At 41.5% G+C, this 25,000-nt stretch overlaps 1 protein-coding gene across 5 annotated transcripts in view; it reads right to left on the bottom strand.

Moving 5' to 3' along the window:
* LOC125901132 (regulator of G-protein signaling 6-like) overlaps positions 1 to 25,000 on the bottom strand; it is a 63,190-nt gene that overhangs the window by 2,508 nt on the left and 35,682 nt on the right. For all 5 annotated transcript variants that reach the window (XM_049596549.1, XM_049596547.1, XM_049596548.1 and 2 more), the window contains 13 exons: positions 15,782 to 15,881; positions 14,943 to 14,993; positions 14,716 to 14,822; positions 13,316 to 13,367; positions 12,770 to 12,834; positions 9,969 to 10,045; positions 9,018 to 9,099; positions 8,563 to 8,637; positions 6,101 to 6,202; positions 5,785 to 5,957; positions 5,369 to 5,494; positions 3,587 to 3,773; positions 2,711 to 2,800 (listed from right to left, as the gene is read on the bottom strand). In XM_049596549.1, coding sequence (XP_049452506.1) covers positions 2,711 to 2,800; positions 3,587 to 3,773; positions 5,369 to 5,494; positions 5,785 to 5,957; positions 6,101 to 6,202; positions 8,563 to 8,637; positions 9,018 to 9,099; positions 9,969 to 10,045; positions 12,770 to 12,834; positions 13,316 to 13,367; positions 14,716 to 14,822; positions 14,943 to 14,970 — 1,164 coding nt within the window. In that variant the 5' untranslated portion in view covers positions 14,971 to 14,993; positions 15,782 to 15,881. The remainder of the gene's footprint in view (positions 1 to 2,710; positions 2,801 to 3,586; positions 3,774 to 5,368; positions 5,495 to 5,784; positions 5,958 to 6,100; positions 6,203 to 8,562; positions 8,638 to 9,017; positions 9,100 to 9,968; positions 10,046 to 12,769; positions 12,835 to 13,315; positions 13,368 to 14,715; positions 14,823 to 14,942; positions 14,994 to 15,781; positions 15,882 to 25,000) is intronic.

The following is a 25,000-nucleotide window of genomic DNA, read 5'->3' on the forward strand; positions in this document are numbered from 1 at the left end:
GGGCCAAGCATTGCAAAAAATGAGGGCCGAGGACAAGGTGGGAGTTTTTTTTTTTTTTAGGAAATGGAGTGGGGTCAGTGACAGGCCAGCAGGAGGAGCAGTGTCCAAACGGGAAAGGGCAGAAAGGCTAGCATGAACAGAGGCAGCTGTGATTTGCTTCAAAACGCTCCATATTACACAGTAACAGCTAAATGTTTATTTAGAGAGTACACTGACAGCAAAATAAAGTCACCATTTCTCTGACAACATTAGGCTGCGTCTGTCAACCTCTGTGCTCTCTGTCATATCACTATACTGTCTGTTGCTTATTTCTATTTACAGCATGACTGCTGCTCCTCTTTTACACAGCAGGTTGACTGTGCTTGGCATATGATGTCATGTTTCCTTTTTTTTTTTTTTTTTTTCCAGGACTGTTCCCTTGGCATTTTACATAATTTAGCAGTTTCCTTGCACCTGCATCTTGTGCACAGTTGTTTTGCCTTTTGGGAGCTCTGTTAGTAGTCCCATGACAGTATCACACTGCAGAGTGTCAGACAGTGTTAGGAGCTGCCAAATGTCATTAAAATGACCCACCTCTGTGGTGTGTAAGTGTGATCACATTACCCTCAAGTGCAAATACGAAACCCTGATCAGTAGTGGTGGAAAAAGTATTCGGATTTTTTTCTTTAAAAAGTAGCAATACCACAAGTGTCAGCATCAAAATATGCTTAAAGTACCAAAGGTAAGTAAATAAGTAGAGCACAGTTAGTAGTTAAACATGGGTAGGTCTACACAGCGATACAGCCATTCATTATTAAACATGCACTTCCCATGCATTTGCAGATACATAAACTAGCAGCACTTGTTAATTTCCTTGCTCGTTCATTCATGCCACCGACTAGCTGCATGTGCCATTAGACCAGACCGGCACATATTGTCACTTGGCAAAACATCAAAGCCACGCCCCTTTTGTGGACAGAAAATCAAACATCCATTTATTTGGTAAAAGGACTGCCCTTTCTAGTCTGCTGACCACTTAAAGGGCTTTCTACACTTCATTCACACACTGGTGGCCAAGGCTACCATACATGGTGCCACCTGCTACTAACCAATCACACACACTCACACACCAATGGAACAGCCTTTGGGAGCAATTTGGGGTTCAGTATCTTGCCCAAGGATGCTTCGACATGTTAAACTGGAGGAGCTGGGGATTGAACAACCTGCCTTACCTCTGAGCCACAGCTGCCCCCAATTATTTCTTGCAAAGAAACACATTTTTTATAGACATGTCTGATAATTGTTTTGCAAACTTGCCTTAGCCTGAGCGACGCTTTAATAAATTAAGGTTGATCGTCATCGTGTTCCATTGGTCTTCCCCCTGTCCAAGTGGATCAATGACCCAATACAGTGGTGGATTTTGCTGAAACATTAGCTATCTATCAGTAGTAACTGTGCCTTATTTAAACTTTTCTGGCCTGCTTACTGTTGCTGCTTCCTCTGCAAGCCACTTTGCAACCCGCCTCCGCCCCAGCTCCTCCTTTTCATGCTGTGTCTGATTTATCAATATCATTTCTGTTTGTCGTTGATGCTGCAATGTTCTGTTCCTGGGGGGTCTTTGCTGCTGCTCTCCCTGCCTTAGGCTTTCCATGTAAGCGCAATGAAGGGCAGGGAGGTTCGCCCTCTCTGCCTCAGGCTTTCCTCATTTGCACATGGAAGGGCAGATGGGTGTGCTCTCTGCATTAAGGGGCTCTAGTTTCGCAGACCGGGCTAGGCAGGGGCACAGCGCAGGTTTTGGTGGCGTGTGCGCACTGTCCGCCGGTCAGCCAAACTTCCACCTACACTGGCTGCGCTCCGCCCGCGCCGACAGTAGACCTGGTTTCAGCTGGCGAGCTTTTAGCGCACCTTCAGCGAAGCCTTTTGGCACTAAACTGTTACTGGATCTGTCAACACCTCCCCCTGCTGCGCCGCCACACCCATCTCAGTGCACCTCGGTCTGCCAAACTACCAAACTGAGCGCGCCTCGAAACTAGCTCTGCCACCCTGCGCCATGCCGGGAAACTAGAGCCCAAGGTTTTCAAGATAGGCGCGTGGAAGGGCAGAGAGGTGTGCTCTCTCTGCCTTAAGGGATTCCACGTAGGCGCGTTGAAGAGGCTTTCTGTGTAGGCCTAGGAAAGACAGAGAGGCCCCAGAACAGAGCCATACCGCCAAATATAATACTGCAAATGGAAATAAAGTTTTCTTTGACTAAAGTGTTCCTGACTGAACAACATGTTCCTGTTTCTCTCCTTATGTGACAGCGCGTTTCTTTCCCTGAAAAGGAGGTGTGGCTTTGGCAATGATGCACTGCTGGTCTGGTCTCTGTGTATCACATGATACTAGTAATGCTTCAGTGGTCAAAGAATGCAGCACTAGATTTTGAATTAATAATACAAGGAACTTATTTTGTTTAACGTTAGACATGTTTTGGGATTTTAATGAACATATTTTAAGGCTTAGCCAAAGAAAATAGTTTTTCTAATTTATAAAGTTTTCTAAGAATTTCAAGACTGTGGGAACCCTGGATTAAAATAGTGCCCTATGTCTAATTACTGACTACATACATACAACACATATGAACCTGGAATGTCTTTTAAATCATAAGAAGAATCAAACCAACATGAAAAATGCAACGAGAGACAAACTTTTGCAAAAAGAAGAGGTGAGGTAGGGGTCAGTGCGTGCAACTCACCTTCTTTCTGGCTAACAGGAGGTCTTGGTAGATGTTGGATCGCAAAAAGCGTGCATAGCTGTCACTTTTCATTAGCTTGAATATGTGCTCCTGCAACACACAGAAAAACTGATGAGTGTGTGTTGGCCAGGTAGAAAAAGGGAGTGAACAAATAAAGTGCAGAGAAATAAAGGAGGTCGGATTATGGTAATGCAGCGCATGCATGTGTGATTCAGGATCGGTGATGCACACCGAGCGTGCTGGCATGAACGTCAGAGTCCCGTGAGACAGAGCTGAGTAATGTCCTGCCAGTGAGAGGCGTTCCACGTCACACATCACCAGCCCACTTTGAACCAGAGGAATCCATGGTGAACAACCTATTCATGGCATTACTCGCCTCATTAGGCCCTGGCACAAACACACGCCGTCATTCTTCTTCTCTCCTCTCTCTTTCTGTTCCTCCGTGCCCTCTCTTTCAATCACTTGTGTAACATGAGTGGGGTGGAAGGGTTCAGTGTTTCTGTGGGCAAGTGGATGGAAGAGGAAATAAATGGCTGTAGTATGAGAGTGTGTTGTAAACAGGGATGTAGTGGAGAGGAAACCCATCTGAACTCAGTGAAAGGACCTTTTATACTTAGAAAATAGAGCTAATACGTACATGAAATAATTAATTCATTATTTTGTCTTTATGAAGGCGACAGTCTCAGCACTTTTTATGTCCCACTTACGCAATTTTTATGCAGAAATAGAGACGTATTGGTTGTATCTATGTGTGCAGGTGCAGGGGTGTTGGCACCGTATGTGCCTGGTATTTATTCAGACTTGTGTGAGCGTGTGGTCATGCGTGCGTGAACATCTATAGTCATGTGAATTCATCCATGAGGAAGAACAGTTCACCTGAGCGTCCTCGTAGCTGTATCGGCCGGGGTCTTTGAGGTTCTGGCTGGTGCGCTCGTAGCTGTGAGAGTCCAGGTTGATGGAGCTCGGCGCTCCCTCGGCCAGAAACTCCTGCCAGATCTCCTGCGCCCTGGAGGACACTTCCTGGAGCGGCCGCCGCTTCAGATCCTGCACTGCTAACCAGAACCTACAACAGCATCACATCTAATCAATACCAACTTCCCAATAATATAAGATACAGTGTATAAAAAATTGGCAGTTCAGCTGCGTGTTACATTAACTGGTATACTGACAATGCCATTTAATGTGAGTACTGAGTTAATATGAATACTGATTAAATATTAATATTTTTTATAATATGTTAACACATGTGTTTCTATGTAATGATAGAAGAAGTATTCATACTTAATTACCTGGAAGTAGCAACACCACAATGTAAAAAAGCACCATTCAAATTTTTACTTGCGTATGTAATTTATGTGTGTCAGTGGTAATAAAAATACTAATTAGTAGTATTCAGTATTATATAATTTTATGTATTATTTATCAGTACTGCATGATGCAAACATGTAAGCAGAATTTTAACAGTGTACAGTAGCAGGTGGAAGTAAAGCTATTTTTTTTATACTGTTGCATCAAATATTTCGTAACAAATCCTTACACAAGGTTGTCTGTGTAAAACCATAATCAGCAAAGCAACTAAAACAATCACAAGTTCTCCCTGTTCAATGTAGTGGAGCTGTGGTGCAATCATTATGAACTTTAGAGGGTACAAGTACCCCTAAATATTCAGAAAGAATTTCATTGTCCATCTCAATAATGCATTGATTCTGACTATTTCTATGCTCTTGGAATGTGCATAAAATTTGTCACCAATTGACATTAATTTCCAGTGTAACAGTGAACCTTGAACGCATTTAACAAGACCGTATTGACGTGTCAAATCTGGGTTCAAGGAAGAGAAAATCACTGCTTGTTCAGGTCATGGCTAGACCAAATACTAATTCTGTCGAGATTGCAAAACAAGGCTTACATAATCTGTAACCTTACCTTTGTAATATTTAAAAGCAGCAAAGTGATGCTGAGGTAAGCCAGGTCTACACTCTACTAACAGTAAAGAGCTGACACGAGCTGTTTCTGAAATTCTAAAACTCTCAACTACATGATGACATTAAAAAATGATAAAAATATTGTAAAAACTCATAGTGCAGTGTGTCATAAAAAAGTCCTAAAAAAAGTCATAGTATTGTTTGTCATATAAAAAGTCCTAAAAAAAAACCAGTCTTTATCATAGTAAAGTATTTTATATAAAAGCCACGGTGTAATTTGTTATTTAAAAAAACAGTCCTAAAAAATATATGTCATAAAAATGTCTTTAAAAAGTCATAGTATAGTGTGTCATAAAAAAGTAATTAAAAATACATTCTATAGTTTGTTATATAAAAAGTCCTAAAAAGCATAATAGAATAGTATGTTATAAAAAAATCTTATAAAATAATAATAATAATATTAATAATAACAATAATAATAAAAACATTTAAAATATCATATTAATTCATAGTATAGTCTTTCCCACAGTGTGTATAGTGTGTCATCAAAATGTCAATATAAATTTATACTACAGTATGTCATTAAAAAAGTCCAAAAAAGTCATAGAATTTTTTTCTATTATTGATTGGTCAGTGTATCCACGGCAACTGCATCATGCAAGTAATCACCTGATCCACTGCTGGTATAAAAAAAATTGATCATATCAAATTTAGAAAGTCTTGACGGCCTCACCGCAGATTCTCTGAGCTGAACTCTGACTCGAGGAACTTCAGGAACTGGTCTCGTCCTGCCGGATCTTTGAGCGCCTCCTCCAGAGAGAAGCCCCATTTCTTCACACGCTGCTGGCTGGGGTCACGACTGCTCCGAATAAAACAGATTAGAGAAGAAAAGAATAAAATAGGTCATTTTTCTGCATGGTGTACAGAGAGCAGAGGCCAGAATATCAGAGCAGAGTGAACCTTTGGGAACGCCAGCATTAGTTCTCATTTGAGATGAGATAGAAACAGACAGACCCCCTCTAATTCAGGAACAAAAGTTCATCAGCACCGAGACCTTTTCACTCCACCTGACCTCTGTGTTGGTTTAAAGCAACATCAGCCTTCTGTAAACTCTCAGCCCACATCCCGACATGACCCCTACAACCTCACCTTGCCTCCAAGTCCCAGAAGGAAGTGTCATCACTGATCCAGGGGTTGGAAGGCTCTGTGGCCGACACGAAGGGGTCATATTCCATGAACTGCTCTGTGTAGCACATCAGACTGTCGGCCACTTTGGAAACCTTCATACAGTGTCTGTCCAGCTGGATGTTCAAGAAGGTAATCTGATGGAGAGGGGGAGAGAATAATGAGGAAGCTAAATAAGGTCACAGCTCATCAGTCTGCGTCCCCGTCTGTCGTTATGATGGATGGGTGAGGCAGACTGCTGGTAATGACCTAAGGAGAAGACTGTCACACTGCGAGTTACCTCCTTCTGAACGTCCTCTTTGGTGGGCTTCCTGGATGGCTGGGAGCTGATGTGGACAGGACTCGGCTGGCTCTGGCCATCATCTGGGACCCCATAGACTGACTGGGGAAGACGAGAGGAGAAACATGTTGTTTTGTTTTGCTGCTGTTGTTGTTGTTTTGATCAACTATGACAGATCAGGGACTAGATATTGTGGTTTGATTAATGTCAGGTAATAGCTGTGGGAGCAGGGCTGTAGCTTCTATTGACATCATCGTGGCCGCAGGATTGTGTCTGGGAATTGGGGAGGTTTTAACAACTCAATGGGAGTCTATATTCTACAGTTACACACAGATCGCACATGGTGGGTTTGAATTTGTAGAAATGGTTGAATCTTTTGTTTTTTGATTGCTTTTCCCACAGATATTTGTAGTACTTAGTAATTATTGATCCCTCGCAGGGAAAAGGTCAGTATTTATACATGTTCTGTAAATAATTCTATGTTTTATATGTATTATAAAATGTCTACTTTTTGTAAAAAAAAAAAAAATAAATAAATAAAATAAAAAAACATATATACAGACGATGTCATTTCATCTTCTATATATACTTTTTTTAATCAGAATTATTTTTTTCTCAAAATTATTTTATAAATTATTATCTATTATTTAAATAAGCTATTTTTAATTAAAAAGTCTTATTACAATACCAAAAACACATTTAGATTTTTTTTGGCATTTTGTGGGATTCAATACTAAAATTTAAAAAATAAATACACTTTTAAAAAAAGACAAATATTATATAATTTAACAAAAATGAGGGTGACATATTTTTCATTTTATATTATTTCTTATTCAAATATTTTAGAAATATAACAAAACTTTATACAAATACAAATGTTTTTATGAGTAAGCAAAAAAATGCGTTCTGATTTTTCTTCATTTTGAATAAAAAATAGTGAACACAGGAAAAGGCTTTGAAACACTGAGAGAGATCAAACTGACATAAAAAAGTAATGGAGTGGCTAAATGAAAAAAAAAACAATTGAATTAAAGGTTTTAATGACTGGTGAAAAAAAAAATCCTTAGGGACTGGTGAGTAGTGTTGTGTCGTCTGCGAACACGTTGTTCAAAAGAACAAATCTTGTGGGTAAACATGAACTGAAGCGAATCACTTCCTTAAATCATCTTTTCATTTCTTAGCACAGTTGAACTCTCAGTCAGTTACTATATGTATTATACAGTGAGCACAAGTCGCTCAAACCCGCCCCTCTTCCCTCTCCCTCATGTCTCTAAGTAGGAAGTAGCACCGGATTTTTTAGTTTATAATTCAGTGTCGTGTCAGTGTCCAAATAATGTGCTGTACATAATAGCAAATAAATCTTAAATCATAACCTTCAACTCTTAAGCAAGTTCCAAGTCACTGTGGTAAAATTAAGCAAGTCAGGTCAGGTCAAGCAAGTCACAAGTCAAGTCATACTCACAAACTCATAAAGATAATATGACTTAAACTGCACCCAGTGGAAGAATCCAACTGAATTTACTACTACCTCTACTCCACTACATTTATCTGACAGCTTCAGTTAGTTTACAAATAAGATACAACTGGAACTATGAGTCAACTATTTAATTGGCAGAAAATAAATTTGCTACTATTTTGATAATCATCTAAGTCGTTCTATAATTCAAAAACATTTCATGGATCCAGCTTCTATCACAGCAGGCAGGAACAGTCATTACGCACTGTTGCAGTATCAAAACCTCGTACAATTTAAGAGGAAAACGGCCAGGCACTCAGAATGTGTCGCTGGTTGCAAAGCACTGTGAACAAGAGGTTGGAGAGCTCATAGCATGGAGATGAATATCAGCCGGCGGGTCCTCCCCCACTGCGATTTATGCGTCGTCATATTTTAAAAACAAGATGCTGATCTCAATATCTAGAAAAATACAAATATCAAATATAAAAAACTGGTCCTTTTAAGTCATCTGTCTCAAATCAAAGTCAAGTTGAGTCTTTCATCAGTGTTGGTCAAGCAAGTCTCAAGTCCTTAAATTTGCAACTCAGGTGGGACTTGAGTCAAATCATGTGACTCAAGTCCCTTACCTCTGCATTATAGAGTAGGACTTCAGCTTTCGGTCTGCGAACTAAATTCTCCATTTTCAGTTCACTGGTTTGCGAGCTGAAATAAACATTCAGCCATGTTTCATTTCAGTGAGCGGGGCTACGTGCAGTCGGAGCTCTGGTGAAGCACTTAACATTTCGGTGATTGAATCTTTTGAGTGAATCTTTTGAATAAACGGATTCTATTGAGTCAGTACATTGAAAAGAACTGCTCTGCCCATCAGTCGTGGTGAACTTGGTAATGGACTTCATTATTTTTAAACTACTGAGGTCATCTATTGCAAAGCTTTGCTAAAAACTTTTGCTGAGATAACAATCACACCAAGGTTTGGAAAGCTACCTCCATCGTCTCCTCTCCTCACCTTTTTTACCCTGTGTGGGTTCCTCTCTCTCCGGCACTTGCGGATGTCCATCTCTGTGGTGTTGACACAGCCTGGCTGTGGGAGGCGACAGGAGACAGAGCGTGTTTCTGGGTCAGATAACAGTGTTTCTCCGGCATGCATTGTCTGCGCCCGTCCTCCTCACACAATATGATGCTGTTTCTCTATTCAGCAATGCCACGTTCACAAAAGGCTTGTATGCAAAGTGACTGGCACCAAATCTGATTCTGCTACTGACAACAAAACAGAGCTCTAAGCTGAACAGTGTGTGTCGCTGAATCTGCTGTTTTCAGGCTTTAAATGCTAAAATTGTCTACCTACATAACAGTTCTTCTTTTCTTTCTTTCTTCTGTGTTAATTTCCATTTTTACACTGTTGCAGCATCTGACCCTCATTTCCTTTCCTGTCCTTTTGCCATGACTTTGGCCTTGACTCACCACTGGCCGATGGACGTCCCAGAAAGCCCTCTCCTGGCTGTCCAGGATCTTCCTCTCTGCCTTGTCCTTCTTCCGGTCAATCCTGTCAACAGAATAAGCAGGCCACTCATATATAGAACACATACATCTGAAATACAAACACAATAAATCAGACCATGTAATGAAGTCGCACACTCTACATCCATGATAATACCACAGGCCACGCCGAGCTGAAGTCTTAACCTGTCTGCTCTCTTCACCAAGCGATGCCAGGTTTCACCGCTGGTGGGGCCGAGCTCTTACATAACCGACATTTACCGATCGGCCCTCGCTCTGTACTGTTTACTCCCCAGATGTATGAGGACTTACTGTTTTCCATAACACCCCCTACTTGTACAATACAGCGGGCCAGTAAACAGTGACGTCTTTCAAGGGTTTTACGGACAAAGAGATGAAGGCACTAAAATGCTGGAGATGTCAGTGCTGTGCTTACACATACAAGCCACCAGATGGAAGTCTTACTAAGAGATAGAAGTTAGGGAGAATTGTGTGTGTTTAATTCCATAGGGGGATGCTTGTTGTATTTAATGCATGTAAGCCTGCAGTCAAAACAGGGCTTTGCTAATGAGAAAGGCACTGGCCCAGCACCCAACTGACAGCGCACACTTCAAACCCCTGGAGGGTTTACAGGGAATGCTCCTTTACATATCTTTCAAATTATATGTTGTATCTTTTTACATTTATTATATATGTAATTATACAAATAAACAAACACTGTAGCCTCCACTCTTCCTTGGAGAAATAACATTCAAATTATGCATGTAGCCAGCGGCTAGTTTGAATGCATATGAACCTGATCTCACCGGCAGCTCTCTATCCCCACGGCTCTCCTGCTAAAAGTATGTCACGTTAGCATGACTCTGACGTCAAGCGGCAACATGTTCTGACTCACATGTACGCTCATGTACTCACTTGACTTGAGCCTCAGCTTGCATGAAGATAAATTCCCACTTCCTGGCGAAAGCCCTCTGCAGCCGGGCGAGGTTTTCCTGGTGGAACCAATCAGGCATGGCGTTAGGGGAGAAGGTTATTTGAATTCAGGGCCTTTGGATTACATTATCCAGTCACAGCAAGGGCCACAGCTGCCATAACTTTAGATTACCATTGCTGAGATGAGGCAACCTCTCGCTAACGTGTCCCTGCTGCTGATGTCACACAGTATTTGGAGTTTCAAGCACAGGCCTTGTTTTGGTTTACATGCACACTAACATTCCACTATTATTCCCAATATGACAATATTCTGTATTTGATACGGGTCATGTAAAGTGCATATTCCATTGAGATATTCCCAATTAGGCGTTTATCTGAATGCAGCATGTTTTGATTAACACACGCAGGATATGAATGTATCATTTAGATCTAAGAGCATTCTTTGGGTGTGTATACAACACTTTCAAAATGTGCATCTCAGTCAGGATATTCACCATCATCTCTGTGCATGGTCATGGATGTGTTGTACACAAACCAACAGTCTGCAAGGCTGTGGGGTAGAGATGCGTGCCCAAAAGAAAAAGCCCACATTTCTGGTCAGAAGAAGAAACACACCTGCTTTTAAACATTTTGAAAGACTGGATATCAGCAGGATTTCTGAGCATTTGCAAATACCGCAAGGCCGACCTTTTCAAGAAGCTGGTTGAAGGAAAGGAGAAGGCTGTGTTCAAGTCCACCACGTGTGAAAAACTGGCACAACAGCCATCCAACTTTTCCATATTTGATAAATGATATATTAGGGAATGTTAATTGGAGTATGAATGGCTGCACATAAACAGAAATATTAGTGGAATATTACTTTTCATTAGCCGCGAATATTGTCTTTTTCAGAGTAAGGGCAAAAACCTGAATATTTTGTGCATGTAAACATAGTCTGTGTACATTCTGTGTTTGCTTACTTGCCAAGAGTTAAATGACAAGACTGACATCACTCTTGTGTCTGTACTGTAAATATGAAGCTAGCGCAATCAGTCGGTTAGCTTAGCATTCATTCATTTTCAGTAACCGCTTATCTTTAAACAGAATCGCAGGTGTGCTGGAGCCTATCCCACCTGTCATAGGGCGAGAGGAGGGGTACACTTTGGACAGATTACCAGACTATGACAGGGCTGACACATACACAGACAACCTTTCAAGCTATGGGCAGTTAACCTAACCTGCATGTCTTTGGATTGTGGGAGGAAGCTGGAGTACCTGGAGAAAACCCACGCTGACACGGGAAAACATGCAAACTCCACACAGGCTGGTGGATTCAAACCTAAATCCTAGGTTGTGCTAACCACTGTACCACTGTACCGCCACAGCTTAGCATAAAAACTGGAAACAGGGCCAAGCTGGCTCTGTCCACAGGTAAGAAAATCCATTTGTCAACACCTCTAAAGCTCATAAATTAAGATGTTATATCTCATTAGTTTAGTACGTAGCTGTTAACCAAAGCTTAAAAATTTCACCACTACCTACACACTCTGCCCCTACAACGCCTCGTGTTTTATTTGTGATGTTGTAACGACGTTACTGCAACAATACAGTTGCTATTACACCGCTTAAATGTTGTAATGCATTGGCGACTCTATGGTATTTTACAGCATCTGTTCAGCATCCTCTGCAGGACATTACCTGTACCGTACACAATGATGCTGCGGCAGCGCTGCTTAAACACGACAGTGGCAGTGGTCTTGTAGCCACTAACTCCACAGCTATAAACTGCACTTCAAAATAAAACTTCTAAGATGGAAATTGACTGAGCTTAAAAATAATGTGTTTTTTTTCCCCAAACTTGAAACGTTCGAAAGTCACTTGCAATCCATTCACAATGGACCTGTGACCCACTTTTGGACCGTGACCCACCAGTTGGGAACCACTGCTTCACAGTATCTGCATCTTTACACTATACATGCGGTGGTTTTACCTGGGGGTTATGTCCTTTGTCATTCCAGAGTTGCATTTTATTGTATATATTATCGCTGATGTGAGACCAGCAGATGATTACCAACAAAGGTCACGACTCACACCACAAGCTCATGAATTTATTGAGTGCAACTCACCGCACGATAAACTTTGCTTGGGTAAAAGAAATAAAAGCTTCACAAGCTCTTTCAAACACTATAATGTACACATAATCAAAGCCGCATACCAAATTGTGCGTCCTTAATAACACCATTAAAACAAACATCTGTCAAAGATACACTACATGACCTCATTACAATGAGTGAAACAACTCTGAGTACCAACTAGCAGGCATATTAACAGTGAGAGCAATGAGGCCTGGAGGCATAAAGTGACCTGAATAGGAGAGAAGGGAAGTCTACTGGACACTAGTTGCAGAGTGATTTAGAATATAAAAGTGCAGAGGACTGCTACTGTATAACAGCAGGAGATCAGCACTGCACTAATGCCCCTCTTGAGACTGTATTGATTTGCTGATGCTACCATAGATATTTATATTTGGGGCCAGTAAATAACTGCATAGTAGTCTGCCCAGCATGCCCCCCAAAAATGAAAAACGACCTTTGACAGATTTAAGTGTAATTTGAGAATGGCTTTTTGCTGGGATGAATGGTTTTCGGCTTTTCCGAGGCCCCAGCAGACGCTGTTACAGCTCTTTTTGTTTTTCAGCAGTGTGAAACAAAACAGGAAATTCAGAGTATGGTCCATGCACAATGATTGCATTGAACTGAGAGCTTCCTGGCAAACATAAAAACCAAAAATGACAGTGTACTTACAGCCTCGTAGTCGGCTAGCTCAAGCCTGGCTTTATTCTGCATGGTTCGCTTGCACAGGTAAATGGCTGGAGGGGGGAAAGAGAGGAAGAGTGAGACATGAGGAGGGTAATCGAAGTAGTCAGCTGGGTTGTCTGCTTTGTAACAACAAAATAAAAAAAGGAATATTTCCAGTGGATGGCACTTCTATTTTTTTTTACTGAGGTCTCAGCTGTGTGAAGCAACACTAATGAATGTTTTGCAGGTGATGTGTTGTCTTCTGAAATAACAAGCCTCAAGTAAATGCCACGCAGAGAGCTGGAGATGTGGTCATATCAGTGGCTGTCCCTTTGTTTTGTTTGGCTAATCCTATCCCGCTGGGTTCTCTGTAGTGGGGGCTCCTCGGGGGGCAGATACATTACAGGGAATGGCCCCATGGATCGATACTCTGCGAGTGTCAACAACAGATCTACGGTGTGAATTGTGTTGCAGAGAGACAGCTGAAGGCATTAGCGAGATCTTACTGGTTTGGACAAAGAGGCAAAAAAGCTGAGACAGTGTGTGACTCACCGTAGTCTGTGTTCTCAGGCTCCCAACAGTTTGAAGGCCAGAAGTATGGAGACTGATGAAAACAGAAGGGGATGAAACAGATTTTGTTTATTTACTCAAATAATCAGAATTACATTCTTTTCTTGCCATAAGCGTCTAGATGCACAATAATATTCTCCAATATGAGTGTTAGAATCTCATTTCTCCCGCCGCCCACGCTCCCTCTGCAAAGTCAAAAGACAACTCATTGCTTGATGATGATCCTTGACGTCCGTGTGCTGCTAACTATCTGGGGAGCGATGGTAGCTATGTTCTCCCTATCCATATTTAATTGTCTATTGCAACTGATATTACAGATTCAAAGTTCATTCCCAAGTCCATTAATAATGGATCACTCACATCTATCATGCATTCTTAATAACGGGGCGGAATTAGAAGTTGGTGGTACTCGACCACATATTTCATTTTCCACTATTACTCATAACGGTAATTAGCCTAAGAGCAAAAGGCCGACGCTGATGAATGTGCTTGTTTGAGTGTAATGAACAAAAAGGTTAACATGCTCTCATTAGAGAGGATAAAGTTGAACTGTGAGACTTCACTGCAAGCACAAAAAAAGAAAGCTAAACTGTAACAAACGTAAGGCAGTTGTCATTAAATCTGGGTCTTCTACCAGACTCGTGTCTTTTTATAGACTTGCAAACAAAAAATCCCCTGTCACTATGCCTTACAGTGCAGCTATGGAGACTGGCCAATGCATTTCAAATGCACCGTGGACTCTTTTTAGATGTTCTGATGACGTGGGCCTGTTGCATCACGACAACATCAGAGGGAATATTTTTAGCCCCCGCTGAATGAGCAAGTGTGACACACGCTGCCCTCCCTGCGCAGGCACAATAATGGCTTTTAATCTTGAGCAATAGAGGTGAAGATAAATGCATTCAGAGGTAGATTGAGGGGGAGGAGCGGGGGGTAGGCTGGTGACAGTGAAAAGTGCAGAGCCAGCGTGCAGCCGGCTCAGTGCTTCCCATAGGGGAGCCTGCCGAGTGGAGCTGGCCGGGATTAAGATGCTAATGGCCCAGTCACAGTAATGAGTCATCGTGGAGCCCGTTAGCCATCAGAGGGACCTGTCAAAGTTCATGCTGGATCAGACGGAGCGAAGAAAAAAAAACACCCCTCTGACAAGCCGCATGGCTGGCCCATAGGCCTTGTTCTGCGGCCCACCTCCTGCTCTGACGCAGCGTCCAGCAGGGATATACAGTATTGACCTTGGTGGGGTGAGTAATAGGCTTAGCAAGGATTGCTCTCATTAGCATCACGCAATAAACATATCCCTCTGATAAACTAGCATCACCTCATTATTCTATTTAAAGGCCTCCTAACACATATCAAGGATACTCCCACGGTGGAGTTTTCTGTACCTGAAAGCGATAAAGGGTTCCGTCGTCTTTAAGTGTCAGGACATGGTCGGAGATGGGGAAGATGTAGCCATGGGCGGCGATCAGGCTGCCAAGGTGGATGGCTTCAGCTGTCGACATGAGAGAGGGCGCACAAATGGGAGAGAAAGGAAGGTGATTTGAAATTGCTATCCTCTTCAATTGAGCTCTATTGTGCTTACATGTAATGACAGATTTCTCAGCAGGCTTACCTGGATCCTCAATGGAGAGGTTTTTCATCAGCCACTGAACAATGTCCGCCCCTGGCATTCAGAGAAGGACATTGGTTAGAAGTGGTGCCACAGTTCTACATGTGCAATAGTTTCCCACAAAAGCTGCAATCCACAAACACAAATTAGTTTTAAGGAAGTCTTTGTGATGCGTCTGTGCGGGTCAAAGCTGAGTAGGTGTCTGAATAAAACATAATGTTAACAAGTCTGCAGTCCTGTCTCACTCCCCGCTCCTGGACAGCACAATATCTGGCCCGCTTTTTGTGCCTTGGCAGAGGCTGCTGAGAAAGATCGCGAGGCCATTGGGCCTGGGGGGAGCCATGTGAAGGAGTGACTCCGGAACAACCTTTGGGAGAGCGGGAGCGACCTCGTTGTCTGGTGACTCATGTCATACACAAGCACACGCATGCACAAACACATGAGGGAGTAGAGTGCATACGCAGAGGGACACAGACAGAGAGAAGAAAGAGTAAAGTGTGACAAGGGCAGCGTCACACCACAGGCAGTTTCCTCAGTAGCTTAGGTCTTATTGGCAAAGACATTATCTGCCTCCAACCGTAGAAGCAGCAATTTAAATGAGCCCAAAAGGTCATATTTGCTTTTCTCATTCTGACTCAAACGTTTTCTCTAAGTGCGCTCGCTGGGTGACACAACAACTCACACACACACAATTATCAGCACATCAAGAAAGCCAATTCCTTATTAAGGAAGAGACACGCGAGGAACTGCAGCATATGTAAATGTGCAATCACACGCAGCCACATACAGTAAACAGGCATGCCCACACACACATAAACACACACATACATACAAATACCAACCTGACACCACACTGGGGATCTTGGAGAGGAAGCTTTTGACAGTCCGGATGGCTACACCTCCTGCTTTCTCATCTTGTATTCGTGTAACAATGTCTTCAATCTGTGGGGAGGCCAGAGGGCAACGGTGTTAAAGATTCAAACACACAAACATAAAAAACATTTTCTACTTTATACAGCAGATATTTAAAAAATAGTTCTAACTACATAATTGGGACGCTTATGCTTATTCTTTGTCTGGATGTGAAACTCCTCAGTGATAGAAATACATTCGATGTAAGGTCATTTTTGCTAGTTTTCAATAGTTACAGGAGCTCTTTAAACAAGTATTGAAATGCATCGTTTTACAGAATCTCTTTTAAAGAAGAACAGGATTCACTTGAAACTGTCAGAGTTTGAAGATATATTGGTTTCAGCCAGGTCTCCCAAGGGTGTAATTTCAAAGTTTTATACTCTGTTGTTTCATCCTGACTCGTCTGTGTATGATTCCCTGAAGCCGTTGTGGGAGGGGGTAACACTTTGCTCTGAAGTGATAGATATCACGATGTAACTTCCTAACTTGATTACTTACATCAAGACAAATATTTTTCATCTTAACACTTTTTCAGAAATTGTATGTTTTAATTTTTATACAATGCATTATCTAATTAAATATGTTCTTTATGCATACATTTCCAGAACAAAACAGTGAACTAAAATAAACGCCTAAATGTGTATTTACTACTTGTGGCGCCCACTTCCTGTTCACAAATTCAAGGTTCAAGGTTATTTATTGTCAAATGAACAACAATTACAAGAGCAGTCGTTGCCATTTAAAAACTTGGGTCACAGGCTCCTTCCAACAATGCAATTTAAGTATGTATAAAATGAATAAATAAATTAATAATAATAAAATGACACAAGTAGAAACAAAAAGAGAAGCTGATTATAGGGATATAGGGAAGTAGCGCAAGGCATAAAAAGGATATAACATAAACAAAATATGAAGTGATGTAATCAGTTTGCATTAATATACAGAATGTAACAGGAATGTGCTGTGGTGAAATGTACATTCGCAAGACTGTGGATAAATATGTACTTACGGAGGTGCAGACCGTAATTTAAAGAAGGTAAAGTGACATGTGATATAAAGTTACAGTGACCAAAGTGATGAGTTCAGAGTCCAACAATCTTACGGCCTGAGGGATAAAGCTGTCCCTGAGCCTATTGGTGTGAGCAGATTTTCATACTACAGCCAAACAGTGCACTAAAATATGTTTCTCCAACATCTGAGGCAATAAATAGACTATAAAGTAAGAGTGGGGGAAAAAAATCAATACAGTATAGTATCACAATATTTTTGTGCGATTGTCGTATTGTCACACAGTGCCAAGTATCATTTTTTTTTATTATACTATATATTATTAATATTACAAATACAAATTAACCTACATGGAAAACATGATCAGTTGCTTTTTCTGTCCACTACATACATTTTGCTGCAAAAAAACTGACAGAAGTGAGATGAACAGACTGAAAACTTTATCTGAATGGATGATACAGGCGTTAACAAAATTTTCTTTGGGAACATTATTTGCAGTTGAAAACAGGTAATAAATCCGCAGTATATTTTCATTACTTTTGTGTGTAGAAAACTGAGTCAGCCCAAGACAAAATAGTATATGTTGCCTTTTTTGATACCACCACTGGGGGCACCACAACTAGAAATGTGGATTTCTACAGATAGCAGCTTTAAGGGTTGGGAAATAAATAAACTACCCAATGAGTGGACCCCAGACAACAGACTGGAAATTGACCTGTGACAATCCAATTCCACCCTATGATATCAGGGTGGAGGCTAAAGAGTTGAGTCTACACACAATGTGGTTTTGATAGTGATCTAAAGTGACACCCTGTAGAAAGCACTCTATAAAGCTCTGACCCTAAAGATAGAACAGGTCAAAGGTTCAACAGATCGAACAATTTACTGACACACACATGTACTTGCGTGGTAGTATAGCCACATGTTGGACTGATTTATTTATCTGTAACACGTGCTTCGGTCAGAGGCTTCGGCCAATTGAAAAAAGGCTGTCACAGCTATTCGCCAGAGGCAGAGATAAACATCACACCTCAGACACAGCCAGAGCCGCAAACACATCACACATCAGCCGCCTAAAATTAGGGCCAGGCACGGCACAGCTCACCACTACACAGGGGAGAGCGCATACAGTAAACAAGCAATCATCCAGTCAACAACATGGACACACAAACACACATGAACATGAAATCCATAAAAATCTGTGTCTGGTTGAGTCTTAAACAGGATGTTTATAGAGCATAAGCAGTCAGGTCAGGTCCCGTATTGATGTGAGCAGTCAGTGCTCTGTTCAAGAAATCAATCTGCTTAAAAAAATCCTGATTTTGCATGCTTGCAGCCAACCATATGCAGTACAGTAGCTGCTAAGGTCGTTGCGCTGGCTATTTAATTCTTTATGGCTCCCTAAGTATCTGTCTAATAAGTAAGCACATTCACATGCTTGCACATGCACACACTCACATGCATATGCACACAGGCGCACACGCTGCTACAGTATGACAAAGCTGATTAGGTGAATTTCAAGGGTTCAACTCACAGCCTCGGCACACTCTGAATTAAAAAGAAGCCTTTCCTCTTCTTTTCATCTAAAGTAGGCAATATAGCGTGTTCACTCCTTATCGCACCACATTTACAGTTGACCTCAAGCATACTTCTGGACCCTCTTTTCTCTTTCTTCCTTCCTCCACCGCTCATTCATCATTTAACACAGCATATCTGCGAGTGAGCAACCACCACTATGGTGGGCAGACAGGCTCTAAAACACTGAATACAGTTACTTGTGTTTGACTTTGTACCTGTTCTTAGCATGTGTGTTTTTTTGTTTTGTTTTTCAGCTATGCTAGGCTTTATGGATGACTGATGTCGGTGGGTCTGTTAACTTTTCCACCTAACGGTTCTTAAACCGGTTCTGTTGAGGACTATTTGAATCTTGATGCTATCTAGTAATCCAGCCAGTGTTTCCATCAGTTTTGAGTAGAGCCATTGTAATCAATGATGTGTCATCAGTGGAGTTTGTTGCACAATGCACAACAGAAGTAGTAATAGCAAGCTGACAGATCACATTGATTACCCGCAAGCTTTTGTCCTGATATTACATGTTTGTTTTTGTCCAAAATATAAGCATGGACCAACTATTGATTAGACTTGACGCTCTTTTACCCCCAATAATTTCTTATTTAACCTCTCTTTCCAACCTGTAGAATTTAACACACCCACTGATGTCATCACAATTCTCACTTATGGTCACGGAAAACCTCGTAATTTTTGGTTCCAGCTGGGAACCAATTTATTTTTGGTCGAAAAGCTCCAAACAGGAATTGGATGTTGGTGGTAAAGGCATACGTCAGTCCTTCAGTTCACCATATTGGTGCAGAGTGAAATATTTCAACAACTCCTGGATGGACTGGCATGAAATTTTGTAAGAACATTTAAGGTCACCTGAGGATAAATTCTTCAATAATTACAGCATGCTGGCATTGACCAACAAGTCAAGTTCAGATTCAGGTTTTCAGGCGTGCGTGTGTGTCAAATGTGTTCTTCCTTTTGAAACAAGGGGCTCCAAACTGTTTCGAAAGGGGGCCAGATTAGATCATGTGAAAATACCTGGGGGCCAGCTCTTTCTCACATCATACAGGTTATTAAAGAAACATCATACAGATGACACAAATGCAACTGTTTCCGCTTTATGTGTCTCCTACCTAGCAGGAAATACCTGCTGTTAGATAACCCTTTGTTATTGTCATTCAAACATGTTAAAGAACATGAGGGAACAGAATTCGTTACCCAGGTCCAGCAGCGTACAGAATAAACAACATTTAAGATAGACCTATGATAAATAATTAAATAACCCTAAAAGCCTATAATAAACACAACACACAGTTAAAAAACCAAGCAGCATGTTAAACTGCGTAATAGTGCATCAACAGCAGCACGCAGTCACAGCAGTATAAAGTGAAAAGGACAGACTTAAGCTAGAGAGTTCACAAGCCTCGCAGCCTCTGGGAAAAAGCTACACTTCAGCCTCATTTGCTTGTTTTCCAGCTGTCTATGAAAACACATCAGTTCAGCCTGTGTAGTTCCTGCAGGGTTACAAAATGTATGTGTGCCCACTGCCCTGCCATTGTGAGGTGAATGAAAAAAAAAGCAAAGTGATGTTGCCTGATTAACCAATATTGCGTTAATCAAATGGTATATTTTAAAATATGTTTGCTGGGATGACTGTAGCATTTGCATAAAGCCTCTTATCAACTCTACATTCATAAATATAATGTTTGTCCACAACCCACTTCTTGTCATAGTTTAATTCTGCAACATTTTGTAGCCTTAAATATATGATAGGGCTTTCCTGAAAAACAATGTATAGACTCATACAAAAGTAATTCCTCTTCAACCATCACCTATGACCCACTAAAAGTGTGTGGTGTTGTATCTATCTGCAGAGACTCTGCCCTCAGCCTGTATTTTCTTCCTGTTTCCTGTGTTTCGGACATTTATTGCTGTGTACCCCCACAGTGCTCATGTGAGGTCAGGGCTTCATAAAAAGGTAGTGACCAGGTGCCAGACTGTAAGCAGCAGGCATCCAAGAGAAGGTGCAAAACACACACACACACAAAAAACCCCCAAAACAACGCAAATATAGTGAAGCAAAACATGAAACGTGTGAATCTGGGGTTGGCTTTTACTTTCACTTTCTCTGCTGGTGTGTTTACATACAGTAACCGACAATCCTGCATAGTACACCTCTACTCCCAAAACAAATTTACAATGTCTTTTGTAAAAGTGGATGGTAAGGTAAAGAGAGAACAACAACAAGCACAGGGCGCAGCAAGCTACAGCACATTAACTAAACCACCATTACAATCAAAGGTAATCATCCTGCCTGACAAAGCATTAAATGGATGGTTCATACACATGCCCCATAAATCTACAACAAAACACCCCGATGCATATGGATTTAATAACACACATAATGCAGAGCGGCGGGAGGGGCGAGAGCACTGTGTGGCAAGACAATTACCAATCTCTCACCATAAGCTTGAGAGAGTGTCTTGGCATGAATTATTGAACATCCACTATGGAGAATTACTGCCTCAACTCTTGTTGATAAATCTCTCAGGAGGGGAGGGGAAGGGGAGAGATAGAGAGAGCTGCATCTGCCCTCTGTGTTGTGTACAGAGCCTTGGTATTTTCGGCCTGCTTTCGCCTACATGGGAGCATAAACTGTTTTACATGAGCACAATCAGGGGCACGACAGATTAGCACTGACACACTGCAATCTTCCCTTTGAAGACGAACCTTCCAAGCAAAACAACAGGGCCGAAAGCTTTGAAATCAGCTCTCTTCGATCCAAGGACTCCTCAAATCCCCCGAGGCACGGCAACATGGAAAGGATTAAGTCCTTTTGTTCTCGTGTAATAATGGACCTTGGACTGAGTGTAGCGGTATAGAAAGAAGAACTCATTATCTCCCTATAGGATGACAGCAGACAAAAAGTACTTGGCGTGGCTACAGAAAGTGCACATCCTATCGCCTGGATGTACAGGCTAATGGTGTTTGCAGCTTGGTGTGGAGGGTTTTTTGAGAGATGAAAATTGCTGCTGGCGTGCGATAACAGCACTTTGCCCCTCGCCACCGAGCTCTATAAATGATTATCAGGAGAACACTTGTGTATCTTGCCACCCTATGTTTGCATTTGCTGCACACGTGAATTTGTACCAATGCATGGCTGCGTCTGTGTGTAGGTGTGTGTGTGCTGTCCATCTAATCATTTATGGCTGAGGGCAGTGCTCTTTTCGGCACATGTAGGAGGGTAACATAGGAAGAATGTGAGGGAGCACCTAGAGGTGAATACCAACGACTAAGGCCACCGGTTAATAAAAAGCATTTACTCCACATTAACGTCAGGAAAAGCCTGTGCGCGCTAATGTCTAATACAGGATCACTACTTCCTGTAACATGGTTTTTTAATTGGGACTTAATGAAGTGAAATAAAACCTAAATGAGAGTGTCTGTGACATAAATAGCCATCGAATAAAAGCGACATGCTGAACTCTGGTAGGCAGACTGTAAGTGCGGAAACACTCACTTCTCCTACTAAGTGAAACCCTGTGTCCTTTTTCCAAAAATGGCCAGATACGAAGCTATTAAAAACTTGCCCGGTCTTCAGAAATGAGACAGCTGCTGCTAAAAGATGTATCAGGCGGTAATAGCGCCATTAATGATTCAGCAGTCATCAGTGGAGCTCAGGCACACTTGTCATTGTTGAAAGACATTTGGTTATGGGAGAAAAATGACTGACGTCCAGGTGACGGGCGGAAAGATAGATTTCTGGCCTGGAGATAATGATGATGTGACGGTGAGAGCTGAATGAAGATGAAATAGTGATGGTGAAGCTTTGAAAAGTTTTCAAGTTTGCCAAGTCATTCTCTAACACCTAAATCAGCCATGTTTTTTCTGGTGTGTACTTGTTTTGAGCATCCCCAGGATTCATTTGTGCTTTAAATGTACTCAAAAGTCATATTAATTTGTCATTATAACAGAACATCCCACTCAATAATCAAACATAACTATAGTTCAAATGTATTAGGATTCATTAGGATTGTATTATATTATGCATAATGCTATTATAAATGAGAGCATCTGGCTAGAATTCACCGCTCATTGAAAATACAGCCATAGCATGACATAATGTCCCTAATATGACAGAAGAAGAAGAAGTATCAGAGAAAATAATTGCCCTATTTAACCTATTGATCTTAGATAAGTCTCACAGTGACATTCAAAATAAAAACTTACAGTTATTAAAATAATCAATACCTTACCAGGGCTCTCTACAGGTCATGCTCTGTAATCCTCAAGTCCTGTAAAATATGAATAAATCTTAACCTATGTACCCTTCAACAATAAATGGTAATGCTGTAGTGAATGATTCATCATCTGACCTCAGCACAGATCCTGAACACGTTCACAGCTAAATGATTTAAAAGGTAGTTCGTTCTAACTTCATAGAGGTTTAGAGCATTTTAAAGACCACGTCAGACATGATGGAGGCTGTTGTATGCAGCTTTGAACCAGGAGGTCCTGCTACACGCAGAATCTTTTACCCCTCGCTGCATCATCGAAGGTTAGGACCATAGGATGTATAAAAGAAGTGATGTCACCCATTAGTTTGTAGACTCCTGTTTTGAAGCCTCAGATTCATCCCAGTGTGTCTCTTCCTCGCGTCTTAGCTCCACACTTGTAAGACGCGGGGGAGAGATGCAATGATGAGATGCCAGGAGAGCGGAAGTGAGGAAATATGTACTTAGAGAAATGAGACATCTTTTCCTCTGAAGCGTCGCGTAAAGAGACGTCTCTTTGTGATGGCGGTGGCAACTGATCACGCTCAGCTGTCAGGAGGCTTTATTAACAGCTACTACATAGAGACTTCTGATGTTTTGTGTGCACACTCATAATATATTATATACACCTATATAATGTATGATAAAGACACAGTTATCAGAGGCAGAGCAGCAGTTTTCTCTCTGTTCGACAAACGCCTGCACATGAATAACAACCTGCGTTCTATATTTTACTGCATCCTGTTCAAAGTCAGAGAATGCGTTCATATGATTTATTTATTATTTGCATCTGTCCTTATTAATATTCTCGTTGTACATTCATTATTTAGAAAATGAAATTATTTATTAGGCTAAATGTTTCAGGGAAAAGTGAAATAATGTAACTCATCAGCCCGACGCTCAGGAATGATGACTGGAAATGACGAACAGTGGTGTAAAAAGTGTTTCTTGCTGACAGACAGGGGCTCTCTGACTTTAACTGTCTCCATTATAAAAGTTAATGGGGGAAGTAACAGATTGTGAGAAGAAAAAGCTGTCTAATTAATGAAGACCGTTGTTTGTGCTCCTTTTCTTGTTCAGATTTGTAACTAGATGGTGAATGAGAAAAGGTTGGTATAGACTTTGCGAAGGCTGCACTCATGTATCCTCTCTTCCCTCTCCTCCTCCACCAAATACATTTAAGGAATTGGGACATCCTTCACAATGGCGGGTCTCAATCAATTTCCAGGTCAAGTGATTGAGGACAGAGGAGTTGAGGAGGAACACTGGGATGAACCCCTTGAGTTTGGCATTTTGGTCTTCACCATCTTGTTTATTTGGAGCCAGAGGTAACCATATTTGGACAAGAGGCTGGAGCTGGGAAGGACATGCGTTGCTATGCCTCTATACTGATTAAGAGGATGTGGTAACAGGAAGTGGCAACTTGTCAATCACATGCCCTCTCAACTTGCTTTGCCCAGGGGCCACTTTTGCAAAATGATTTGAGGCCAGGGGCCAGTTCAGTAATACTGCCCTAAAGCATACCCTGCTTTATTGTCTCCTTTACTCTGAATAGGACCATTATTTACAAGGTAAATGGACTGGACATGTATAGCGCCTTTCTAGTCTTCCGACCACTTTTACACTATGTCACATTCACCCAATCATACTTGTGGCTGAGGCTACCATACATGGTGCCATCTGGTACTCAGTAAGCATTTGCATGCACTCACACACCGATGGAAAAGCCATCAGGGGCGATTTGGGGTCCAGTATCTCACCCAAAGAAACTTCGACATGTGGACTGGAGGGACCCTCGGATCAGACCGCCGATCTTCAGATTGGTGGACGACCTGATTTGAGCTTGCGATTGAGACCATGAACTCATTAAGAAAATGTTTACTGAGGTAATAAATCAAGCTCATTTTTGCACTGAATATAGTGTGCCAGGGCTGACGTCAAAACCCGGAAGTTTAGCAGTTTAGCGCTGGTTCCCAGAAGAGAAAGTGAATGTGATTTTTGCATTGCGTTTTGGATTATGTCAGAAAATAAGCTCTGTGGCTAACACAAGTTTATGATACTTACAGGTTTTGTTCAGTGAGATAATCTTCACATATGAACACCGTTCATGCCGCATTTGAAGCTTAAATGCAATCGCCAGAAGTAAAAAGCTAATGTTAGGCTTTAAAGGACTACATGACTACTCCACGGTCACATGACTCTTTACTTCACCGCCACTAAGCTTTCAACTCATTTCGGCCGCCTTATTTTAAAAACATTGTATAATGGGGAAATCGGACTGTTTAAGCTAAATAAGAAGCTGTA

Source organism: Epinephelus fuscoguttatus, linkage group LG14, assembly GCF_011397635.1.
Source record: "Epinephelus fuscoguttatus linkage group LG14, E.fuscoguttatus.final_Chr_v1".
NCBI classification, from domain to species: domain Eukaryota; kingdom Metazoa; phylum Chordata; class Actinopteri; order Perciformes; family Serranidae; genus Epinephelus; species Epinephelus fuscoguttatus.